The 13,038-nt window shown below is 42.3% G+C and overlaps 2 protein-coding genes across 5 annotated transcripts in view; one reads left to right on the top strand and one right to left on the bottom strand.

The window, feature by feature from the left end:
* The window catches only part of LOC137368807 (zinc finger matrin-type protein 1-like), a 233,908-nt gene that overhangs the window by 180,484 nt on the left and 40,386 nt on the right, over positions 1-13,038 (bottom strand). The window lies entirely within an intron of this gene.
* Positions 749-1,720, top strand: LOC137375528 (olfactory receptor class A-like protein 1). The gene has a single exon (XM_068043225.1). The coding sequence runs from the start codon at positions 749-751 to the stop codon at positions 1,718-1,720; it is 972 nt and encodes a 323-aa protein (XP_067899326.1).

Here is a 13,038-nt window from a genome sequence, read left to right as displayed (position 1 = left end):
AGGCTGACACCATGCAGGACTGAGGGATTGTTGCACTTTTGAAAACACCATCTGTAAGATGAAACACGAAAATGAAACCTCATCTGGCCTCTAAGGTGGATATGAAGGATCCCATGGCACGATTTGAAAAATAGTAGGGAAGTTGTCTTGACTTATATTTATCCTTAACTAACAGACTACTTGGCTATTGATCTCATTACTGCTGGTGGGAGCTTGCTGTGTGCAAACGGATAGCCAAGTTTTCTAGATTACAACAGTGACTACAATACAAAAGTGCTTCACTGGCTGTGTGGAGAGAATCGAAGCTGTGAAAGGTGCTAGATAAATTTAATTTCTTTCTTGATATGTTCTGCAATAGTAAAAAAAAAAGTTTTGAGCAATGGTGAATTTCATCTGCGCAACAGCAGTTGCAGCTGCTGGAAATCGGAAATAAACATGCTGGAAATACTCAGCGGGTCAGGCAGCATTTGGGAGAGTCCACATCTGAAAGCTTCTCAACTGTTGTTACACACCACAGATGCGGGCTGACTTGCCAAGTTTTCCCAGTATTTTCTGATTTGTGTTAACTTCGTCTCTTTGTGTTTCCATTAAAAAACAAACTCTGACTGGGCACACCTGAAGGGATGCCCTCTACTGTTTCTATGGCAATGTGACCAAGAGAGTGTCACAGAATATAAAACATCATGTTACCTGGCAGTACCGAGTGAATCATAAGGACATTTTTACAGTCCCCCAGGAGAGGGAAAAAATGACAGGGGCAGAAGGGATCTTTTTCATGGTGGTGTTTGTGGCTACACTTGTTTTGGGCACAACGGGAAATATCATCGTCCTTTTCGCGTTCATCAGCAATGCTGTGAAACACAAATGTTTCCCTCCGCTGGACAGAATCATCGTGAACAAGACACTCGTCAACCTGTTACTCTGCTTCTATCAAGGCATCCCCAGAGTGCTGATGTGCTACGGGTTTGCGTTCCTCGATGAGACCGGCTGCAATATTCTCGTCTATCTAAGTTCTTCGCTGAGATGCATCAGTATCTGGTCAGTTTCCAATCTCAGTTTCCTCCATTTGATCAAGATCAGGGGACCCAATTGCGCTTTGGTCAATTACATCCGCAGCCACCAAAGCAGATATGTCAACGTTACCCTCAGCGCCCTGTGGCTCACCAGCTTCATCTTGTACATCCCGTACGCCTTCGACAAAATCATCCGGATGTCGCAGGAGAATAAGAACAGTTCAATGAAATACGTGCTCAGATCCAGCTGCCACGGCCTGACCACCAGCTCGGCTTCTGACATCGTGACCTATATTTCAGTCAGCCTGGATCTACTGGCCATCGTCTGGGTGGTCGTTCTGAATGCTTTGATCATCCAACTTCTGTGCAAGCACCACAGGAGGGTGGGGGCAGCAGGACAAGGGTTGAATTCCGGGAACAAGACCCCCCTGCAGGCCACCAAGATCCTGATCTCTCTGCTGTGCATCTATGTGACTTGTTGGATCTCGAACGACATTGTCTGGATAATGCTTATAGCAAAAATAGCCCCCGATCGAGCTCGGAGCCAGACTCTGAAATACACGTCCGGGTTTCTTTCCTCTCTCTACTACTCGGCCAGCTCGTATGTCTTAGTCTTTGGACACAGAAACGTCAAAGATGTGTTCAATCCCGTCTGCAAGCGTTTGAAACAAAGGAAAACTACACATTTTCAAGATGTGGAAATATAGTTGGAAGAATGGTCTTCATAGTCTAACGAACAGCAGGATAACCAGCCCAAAGCAAGAGACACCTAACAATTTGTGTCCAGCCTAGAATGTGGGTAAGGGTGGATATTGAGGGTTATTGTAGTCAGCTGTGCAAAATTATTACTAAAGTAACTGGAAGTGGCCATTCTGTAATCATACAGTTCCATGGGGGAATTATATGAATATATGAATTAGGAGCTTCGAGCCTGCTCCACCATTCAATAAGTTCATGGCTGAACTGATTACTCCACATTTCCACCTACCCTGCCCCACTGAGAACCTTCCATCCCCTTGCTTATCAAGAATCTATCTACCTCTGCCTTAAAAATATTCAAAGACTCTGCTTCCATCGCCCTCTGAGAAAGAGAATTCCAAAGACTCAGGACCCTAAGAGAAAAAATGTCTCCTCATCTCTGTCTTAAATGGGCGACCCCTCATTTTTAAACAGTGATCCCTAGTTCTAGATTCTTCCACAACGGGAAACCTCCTTTTCACATCCACCCTGTCAAGACCCCTCAGGATTAGAATTTTTTTTTTTTAGAAATTAGAACATTACAGCGCAGTACAGGCCCTTCGGCCCTCGATGTTGCGCCGACCTGTGAAACCATCTGACCTACACTATTCCATTTTCATCCATATGTCTATCCAATGACCACTTAAATGCCCTTAAAGTTGGCGAGTCTACTACTGTTGCAGGCAGGGCGTTCCACGCCCCTACTACTCTCTGAGTAAAGAAACTACCTCTGACATCTGTCCTATATCTATCACCCCCCAACTTAAAGCTATGTCCCCTTGTGTTTGCCATCACCATCCGAGGAAAAAGACTCTCACTATCCACCCTATCCAACCCTCTGATTATCTTATATGTCTCTATTAAGTCACCTCTCCTCCTCCTTCTCTCCAACGAAAACAACCTCAAGTCCCTCAGCCTTTCCTCGTAAGACCTTCCCTCCATACCAGGCAACATCCTAGTAAATCTCCTCTGCACCCTTTCCATAGCTTCCACATCCTTCCTATAATGCGGTGACCAGAACTGCACGCAATACTCCAGGTGCGGTCTCACCAGAGTTTTGTACAACTGCAGCATGACCTCGTGGCTCCGAAACTCGATCCCCCTACTAATAAAAGCTAACACACCATATGCCTTCTTAACAGCTCTATTAACCTGGGTAGCAACCTTCAGGGATTTATGCACCTGGACACCAAGATCTCTCTGTTCATCTACACTACCAAGAATCTTCCCATTAGCCTAGTACTCTGCATTCCTGTTACTCCTTCCAAAGTGAATCACCTCGCACTTTTCCTCATTAAACTCCATTTGCCATCTCTCAGCCCAGCTCTGCAGCCTATCTATGTCCCTCTGTACCCTACAACATCCTTCGGCACTATCCACAACTCCACCGACCTTAGTGTCATCCGCAAATTTACTAACCCACCCTTCCACACCCTCATCCAGGTCATTTATAAAAATGACAAACAGCAGTGGCCTCAAAACAGATCCTTGCGGTACACCACTAGTAACTAAACTCCAGGATGAACATTTGCCATCAACCACCACCCTCTGTCTTCTTTCAGCTAGCCAATTTCTGATCCAAAGCTCTAAATCACCTTCAACCCCATACTTCCATATTTTCTGCAATAGCCTACCATGGGGAACCTTATCAAACGCCTTACTGAAATCCATATACACCACATCCACTGCTTTACCCTCATCCACCTGTTTGGTCACCTTCTCGAAAAACTCAATAAGGTTTGTGAGGCACGACCTACCCGTCACAAAACCGTGCTGACTATCGCTAATGAACTTATTCTTTTCAAGATGATTATAAATCCTGTCTCTTATAACCTTTTCCAACATTTTACCCACAACCGAAGTAAGGCTCACAGGTCTATAATTACCAGGGCTGTCTCTACTCCCCTTCTTGAACAAGGGGACAACATTTGCTATCCTCCAGTCTTCCGGCACTATTCCTGTCGACAATGATGACATAAAGATCAAGGACAAAGGCTCTGCAATCTCCTCCCTAGCTTCCCAGAGAATCCTCGGATAAATCCCATCTGGCCCAGGGGACTTATCTATTTTCACACTTTCCAAAATTGATAACACCTCCTCCTTGTGAACCTCAATCCCATCTAGCCTAGTAGCCTGAATCTCAGTATTCTCCTCGACAACATTTTCTTTCTCTACTGTAAATACTGACGCAAAATATTCATTTAACACTTCCCCTACCTCCTCTGATTCCACACACAACTTCCCACTACTATCCTTGATTGGCCCTAATCTAACTCTAGTCATTCTTTTATTCCTGATATACCTATAGAAAGCCTTAGGGTTTTCCCTGATCCTATCCGCCAATGACTTCTCGTGTCCTCTCTTTGCTCTTCTTAGCTCTCCATTTAGATCCTTCCTGGCTAGCTTGTAACTCTCAAGCGCACTAACTGAGCCTTCACGTCTCATCCTAACATAAGCCTTCTTCTTCCTCTTGACAAGCGCTTCAACTTCTTTAGTAAACCACGGCTCCCTCGCTCAACAACTTCCTCCCTGCCTCACAGGTACATACTTATCAAGGACACGCAGTAGCTGCTCCTTGAATAAGCTCCACATTTCGATTGTTCCCATCCCCTGCAGTTTCCTTCCCCATCCTACGCATCCTAAATCTTGCCTAATCGCATCATAATTTCCTTTCCCCCAGCTATAATTCTTGCCCTGCGGTATATACCTGTCCCTGCCCATCGCTAAGGTAAACCTAACCGAATTGTGATCACTATCACCAAAGTGCTCACCTACATCTAAATCTAACACCTGGCCGGGTTCATTACCCAGTACCAAATCCAATGTGGCATCGCCCCTGGTTGGCCTGTCTAAATACTGTGTCAGAAAACCCTCCTGCACACACTGGACAAAAACTGACCCATCTAAAGTACTCGAACTATAGTATTTCCAGTCGATATTTGGAAAGTTAAAGTCCCCCATAACAACTACCCTGTTACTCTCGCCCCTGTCGAGAATCATCTTCGCTATCCTTTCCTCTACATCTCTGGAACTATTTGGAGGATCTTGTATGTTTCAATCAAGTCGCCTCTTACTCTTCTAAGTTCCAGCAGATACAAGCCTGGCCTGTCCAGTCTTTCCTCGTAAGACACCCCGCCCATTCCACGTATTGGTCTAGTAAACCTTCTCTGTACTGCCTCCAACGCATTTACATCCTTCCTTAAATAAGGAGATTAATACTGTACACAGTACTCCAGATGTGGGCTCATCAATGTCCCCCTGATTAACTGAAGCACAAACTCCCTACTTTTGTAATAAAAACAGAAAGTGCTGGAAAAACTCCCTACTTTTGTATTTAATTCCCCTCGTGATAAACAATAACATTCTATTAGCTTTCCAAATTACGTGCGGACCTGCGGACTGACCTTTTGCGATTCATGCACTAGGACACCCAGATCCCTCTGCATCTCAGAGCTCTGCAATCTCTCACCATTTAGATAATATGCTTCTTTTTTATTCTTCCTGCCAAAGTGGGCAATTTCCCACTTTCCCACATTATACTCCATTTGTCAGGCCTTTGCTCACTTAACCTGTCTATATCTCTTTGTAGCCCCCTTATGTCCTCTTCCCAAGTTACTTTCCTTCCTATCTTTGTGTCATCAGCAAATTTAGCAACCATACCTTCGGTCCCTTCATCTAAGTCATTTATATAAATTGTAAAAAGTTGAGACCCCAGCACAGATCCCTGTGGCACACCGCTCATTACATTTTGCTAACCAGAAAATGACCCATTTATGCCTACTTTCTGTTTCCTGTTAGCTAGCTAATCTTTTATGCATACAAATATGTTATCCCCCACACCATAAGCTTTTATTTTCTGCAATAACCTTTGATGTGTACAATACATCCACTGGTTCCCCTTTATCCACAGCACAAGCAACCCTCAAAGAATTCCAAATAAATTGGTTCAACATGATTTCCCTTTCACAAAACCACGTTGACTCTGCCTGATTACCTTATATTTTTCTAAATGCACTGCTATAACGTCTTTCATAATAGCTTCTAACATTTTCCCTATGACAGATGTTAAGCTAACTGGTCTGTAGTTTCCTGCTTTCTGTCTCCTTCCCTTTTTGAATAAAGGAGTTACATTGGCAATTTCCCAATCTAATGGAACCTTCCCCAAATCTAGGGAATTTTGTAAAATTAAAACTAACGCATCAACTATCTCACTAGCCACTTCTTTTAACACCGTAGGATGAAGCCTACCAGGACCCGGGGACTTGTCAGCCTGCAGCGCCAACAATTTGTTCAGTACCACTTCCCTGGTGATTGTAATTTTCTTGAGTTCCTCCCTCCCTTCCATTTCCTGACTTACATAACACAGGGATGTTACTTGAATCCTCTATCGTGAAGACCGATGCAAAATATCTGTTCAATTCATCTGCCATCTCCTTGTTATCCATGATTAACTCTCCAGACTCACTTTCTATTGGACTAACGCTCACTTTGTTAACTCTTTTCTTTTTAAAATATCTATAGAAACTTTTACTATCTGTCTTTATATTTCAAGCTATCTTTCTCTCATACTCTAATTTTACCTTCCTTTTCAATCTTTTAGCCATTCTTTTCTGTTTTTTATATTCTGTCCAATCTTCTGACCTGCCTCCCATCTTTGCATAATTATAGGCTTTTTCTTTAAGTTTGATACTATTTTTAACTGTTTTAGTTAACCACAGATGGCAGGTCCCACCCTTGGAATTTTTCTTTCTCGTTGTAATGTATCTATTCTATGTATTCTGATATATCCCCTTAAATGTCTACCACTGCATCACTATTGACCTATCCCTTAACCTAACTTGCCAGTTCACTTTAGCTAGCTCTGCTTTCATGCCCTCATAATTTCCCTTATTTAAGTTTAAAATAGTAGTCTTGGACCCACTCTTCTCTCAAACTGAATGTAAAATTCAATCATATTATGATCACTGCTACCTAGGAGCGCTTTAACTATGAAGTCATTAATTAATCCTATCTCATTGCACAATACCAGGTCTAGTATAACCTGCTGTCTGATTGGCTGCAGAACATAATGTTCCAAGAAGTTGTCCCGGAAACGTTCTCTGTACTCCTCATCTATACTAGAATCATAGAATGATAAAGCACAAAAGAAGATAATTCGGCCCATCATGCCTGTGCCAGCTCTTTGGTAGAGCTGTCCAATTAATCCCAGTCACCTGCTCTTTCCCTATAGCCCTGTAAAACAAAAAAGAAATCCATCATGTATTTATCCAATTCTCTTTTGAATGTTACAATTGAATCGGCTTCCAGTGCCCATTCAGGCAGTGCATTTTAGACCACAATTTGCTGTTTTAAAAAAATCTATTTCCTGTCGCTTCTGGTCCTTTTACCAATCACCTTAAATCTGTGCCCTCTGGTTACTTTTTTTTCTTCATTCATGGGATGTGGGTGTCGCTGGCCAGGCCAGCATTTATTGCCCATCCCTAATTGCCCTCGAGAAGGTGGTGGTGAGCTGCCTTCTTGAACCTCTGCAGTCCTTGAGGGATGGGTACACCCACAGTGCTTTTAGGAAGGGAGTTCCAGGATTTTGACCCAGCGACAGTGAAGGAACGGTGATATAATTCCAAGTCCGGATGGTGTGTGGCTTGGAGGGGAACTTGCAGGTAGTGGTGTTCCCACTGCTGCTACTGTGCATCGGTGGTGGAGGGAGTGAATGTTTGTGAATGGTGTGCCAATCAAGTGGGCTGCTTTGTCCTGGATGGTGTCAAGCTTCTTGAGTGTTGTTGGAGCTGCACCCATCCAGGCAAGTGGAGAGTATTCAATCACGCTCCTGACTTGTGCCTTGTAGATGGTGGACAGGCTTTGGGGAGTCAGGGGGTGAGTTACTCGCCATAGGATTCCTAGGATTCTGACCTGCTCTTGTAGCCACGGTATTTATATGGCTTCTCCAGTGCAGTTTCTGGTCAATGGTAACCCCCAGGATGTTGATAGTGGGGGATTCAGCAATCGTAATGCCATTGAATATGGCATTGAAATAGATATATTTCTTAATGCCAAAGGGATCAAGGGATATGGGGATAAAGCGGGAACAGGGTACTGAATTAGACTATCAGTGATGATCTTTTTTGAATGGCGGAGCAGGCCTGAAGGGCCGAATGGCCTACTCCAGCTCCTATTTCCTATGTTTCTATGAATGTCAAGGAGAGTTGGTTAGATTTTCTGTTGTTAGAAATGGTCATTGCCTGGCATTTGTGTGGCGCAAATGTTACTTGCCACTTATCAACCCAAGCCTGGATATTGTCCAGGTCTTGCTGGATCTCTACACAGACTGCTTTAGTATCTGAGGAGTTACGAATGGTGCTGAACATTGTGCAATCATCAGCGAACATCCCCACTTCTGACCTTATGATTGAAGGAAGGTCATTGATGAAGCAGCTGAAGATGTTGGGCCTCGGACACTACCCTGTGGAACTCTTGCAGTGATGTCCCGGAGCTGAGATGATTGACCTGCAACAACCACAACCATCTTCCTTTGTGCTAGGTATGACTCCAACCTGTGGACAGTTTCCCCCTGATTCCCATTGACTTAAGTTCTGCTAGGGCTCCTTGATGCCATACTCAGTCAAATGCTGCCTTGATGTCAAGGGCAGTCACTCTCACCTCACCTCTTGAGTTCAGCTCTTTTGTCCATGTTTGAACCAAGGCTGTAATGAGGTCAGGAGCTGAGTGGCCCTGGTAGAACCCATACTGAACGCCACTGAGCAGGTTATTGCTAAGCAAGTGCCGCTTGATAGCACGTTGATGACACCTTCCATCACTTTACTGATGATTGAGAGTAGACTGATGGGGTGGTAATTGGCCGGGTTGGATTTGTCTTGCTTTTTGTGTACAGGACATACCTGGGCAATTTTCCCACATTGCTGCGTAGATGCTAGTGTTGTCGCTGTATTGGAACAGCTTGGCTAGGGGCGCAGCAAGTTCTGGAGTACAGGTCTTCAGTACTATCGCCGGAATATTGTCAGCACCCATAGCCTTTTCAGTATCCAGTGCCTTAAGCCGTTTCTTGATATCACATGGAGTGAATCGAATTGGCTGACCCTTCTGCCACTGGAAACACTTGATGATTTTACTCAATGTAAATACTTGATTATTTTGAACACCTTTGTCAAATATCCTCTTAAGCTTCTCTGCTCTAAGGAGAACAATCCTAGGTTTTCCAGTCTCCCCATATAACTGAATCCCCTAGCCCTGATATCAGTCTTGTAAATCTCTTCTGCATCCTCTCTAAATCCTTGACATCCTAAAGTATGGTGCCTGGAACTGAACACAATACTCCAGCTGAGTCCTAACCAGTGTTTGATAAAGGTTTACTGTAATTTCCTTGCTTTTGTGTTCTTTGCTTCTATTAATAAAGCCAAGGATCCCATTGTTTTTTTTTCACAGCTTTCTCAACTTGTCCCTGCCATATTTCAAAGATTTCTGTACATACAACCTTGGGTCTCTTTATTCCTGTAGCCCTTTTCAAATTTTATCATTTACTTCATATTGTTTTCCCTTATTCTTCCTACCAAGATATATCACTTCATACTTTAGTCTCTACAGTCTGCTCATTTTAACAGTCTGTCTCTGTCCTCCTAAAGTCTGTTACCATCCTCCTCATTGTTTACTACATTTCCAAGTTTCTTGTCATCTGCAGACTTTGAAATTATGCCCTGTATACCCAAATCCAGGTCATTAATATATATCACGATGAGCAGTCCAACCCCTGGGGAAACACCACTGTATACTTACCTCCAGTCTGAAAAACAACCATTCACCACTACTGTCTGCTTTCTATCTATTAGCCAATTTTATATCCATGCTGCCACTGCCCCTTTAATCCCATGGGCTTTAATTTTGCGAACAAGCCAATTAAACGGTACTTTGTCAAATGCCTTTTGAAAATCGATATACAATGCATCAACCTTATTACCCTCATCAGCCCTCTCTGTTACTTCATCAAAGAACTCAATCAAGTTAGTCAAACACGATTTACCTTTAACAAATCTGTGCTGACCTTCCAAACCCGCGACCTCTACCACCAAGAAGAACAAAGGCAGCAGGTGGGAACACCACCACCTGCAAGTTCCCCTCCAAGCCACACACCATCCTGACTTGGAACTATATCACCGTTACTTTGGCGTCGCTGGGTCAACTCCCTTCCTAACAGCACTGTGGGTGTACATACACCAGATGGACTGTAGCGGTTCAAGAAGGCAGCTCACCACCACCTTCTCAAGGGTAATTAGGGTTGGGCCTATGCCGAATGTGTAAGGGCAGCACAGGACAGACAGAGGTGGAAATCCATCTCAGTCAACCTTCTGAGAAGAGGATTACACAAACAACCGAGTCAACAAAGGGGTTGGGCAATAAATGCTTGCCTTGCCAGTGGTGCCCACATCCCACGAACAAATAAAATACAACTTTTCCAAATGTCAATTAATTTTGTCTCAGATTATTGACTCTAAAAGGTTCCCCACCAGTGACATTAGGCTGACTGGCTTGTTGTTGCTGGGTTTACCTTCCTCACTTTTTTTGAACTGTCGTCATTTATAATGGGCTGGTTTAAAGATCAGCTCGCTGCAATTTTAAACCTTAAGCAGGGTTCTGTTTGATCAAAGGGATGAATGAATTCCTTATTCACAGAGCAAATAATAAAATGACTTTTCCTGGATTAAGGGTGCTGTTGTACTTTCACTTTTATGTTGCTACAAACTGCTAGTATTGGGGTAGTTCGACTGCTCTTTGGAGGTTGAACTATGCAGTATATGGCTGATTCTATAATCTAAGCTATTTATCAAAGCTCAATACCAGAAACAGAGCCTGGCAAAATGACTGCTTATAATTCAGAATTCCAGGCCTGGAAGTTCCCCAATTCCCTCCTCCCCGCCACCACCTGAGGAGGTCATCTAAAACCACTTTAATTTGACACCACAGGGAATATCACACCAGTGTAGTAACAATCTAAATTGCACAGCACTGTCCCATCTGCACGTGCTGTTAAATGTGTAAATCAAGAAGTCACTGTCTGAGATGTCCTGCTCCTCTGTAATTTGTACAATAACGTTGATTACCGAGAAACATGCCATTAAAATATATGGAATGGTGTGAAGTTGCTGTATTTACCTGGTATAAAAACACACAAAACTCACCAGAAGAAGTTAGGGCTTTGCTATTCTGGTGTAAGTAAATTTCTTATGACGAGGTAACTCTTAATTATTACCAAACAACGACTCTGGCACTGAAAATTAATGTTAGCAAGTGTGGAGTTTCCTGCCTGCAGGTTTTAATGATTGTTCAAAAATTTTTTTTAAATTAAATAAAACTTTCTCTTCTCTTTATTTCTTTCATAATCTAATATTTCATTAAATCTCTTTAATTTCCATACGGTTTGACATAAAATTCACTTTTAACTCACATTTCCTGATTCAGACTCTGCACTGTTCATGAACAATTCTTCATTCTGATTGGTTAAGGTGATACTCAGTCACTTGCCATGTTCACACAGGTCCTAACTCCTCTGTTGAGGGTGTTGCACACTTTCAATATTTGGCTGACAGGAACTTCAAATGCAAAAACTGGTGTGCTTGAGGCCTTCCACAACCAGTGGATATTGCAGGGACTGCAGTGTTTGGTGGACACTGGCAATAATATTATTAAGTTTTAAGTTTCCTTTGTTTTATGATTTAATTTTCTACTAATTGTGTTCTTTTAAAAGGGGACACTTTTGTGTGATGACTTTGGGGTAACCCAGTCTCTCCTGATGGTTTACTAAGAAAAGGCATACTATCGTGACATTATCTATGTATATACAATATTGCTCATGAATGCCTTTTTGAGTCATTTTCTGTTTAGTTCGCTGTGCCTCATTCTCCAACTTCTTCTATTACAATTCACTGAGTAGTGGAAATACAGGTTTGATTTAAGCTACTGACAGCTTCGCTACATTTGAAAAGTATAACTTACATTTTGCTCACACTTGGTAATGTGTTGAAAGTTAATTGCTTCCTGAATAGGGCACTCTCATCAGCAGTGTACATTTGTCTAAGGTTTAGTGATCCATCAACCATTAGAAGTTACATAACAACCAATAAATGAGACCTACTGGAAAACCCAGGAGTTAGCACAAAGCCACACATGAGCTGTGGTCATTTTTAAAGTGCAGATATTTATATTACACAACTTGTCATAACATATTTATTTTTAACACTTAGCCTAGGAATTGTGAAATATTACAATATGCAACTACTCTATCTGATATTTTAATAAAAGGACAATATCTTGAACTCTACCTGTGTATGATCCCAGCACCCATTGACCCTCAACTGCATCACCCAACTTAAACACACATGTATTGATGTAAAAAGAATATTTGTATATGAACAAAACCTCAGTTGTTACTATTTACATCAAGTGTAGTGATGGGATTCTAATGCAGAAGTTGCATTTACAGGTTCAGCTCTGTGAAATGATACTTCAATGTAACTCGGTTATAATGTGATGTCTAAGAAGCTCAAAGCTTTTACATCATTTATTTGAGATGTACACTGCTGATGATTTAACTGAAGTAAACATAAATCCACAGGATAGAAAGAGTAAGCCCTAAAATGCAAGTGATATAAAGGCCTCGGTAAGGACAATTACAGCTCACTGTAATGATTGGTCCAAAATTCCTGTTTTGAGAAAAAACAGGTAATGAAATTGTAGGAACACTGGCTTTGAAACATACAATTTCCGAGTAGTCTTACATGGTCAGAAACAGGCAGTTTTCATTCAAACAGCATTCTCATCCTCATGCATTTCATTTACAGCACCATTCTTACTTGTCAAACTGTAATGCATATTTCAGTGATCTATCTGATTGAAAGCAGAGTTGACCATCACTTACTGAAGGCATTCTGCCTGAAATTTGTGAGTTCCTCATTGGTAACCAGTACAGATTTCCAAATCCTTTTGGACAGCTAGCAGCTACAAATTTCTTAAGTTTGTGAGACATTTGCCTTTGTTTCAGTTGCCTCTGGCTTCACTGCCCCGTGATGCCACATCAAAAAATAACCACAGCAAAGTTGAATGATTCAATTTCCACCAAGCCAAGAAAGAGACTTTCCACAACTGATTCACGTCACTGTAATACTGTTCTACATCTGTTAGTGAGCTCATTATGCACAATATCCTGCTGAGCAAATACACTTTTGGAACACCGTGTTTCCGGAATGTTGAAGCTGCTTTCAAATAATGGAACATGTAGAAT

This window comes from Heterodontus francisci, chromosome 1, assembly GCF_036365525.1.
Source record: "Heterodontus francisci isolate sHetFra1 chromosome 1, sHetFra1.hap1, whole genome shotgun sequence".
NCBI classification, from domain to species: domain Eukaryota; kingdom Metazoa; phylum Chordata; class Chondrichthyes; order Heterodontiformes; family Heterodontidae; genus Heterodontus; species Heterodontus francisci.
The sequence above is the reverse complement of the archived record's forward strand: the minus strand, read 5'-3'. Positions and strand labels throughout refer to the sequence as shown.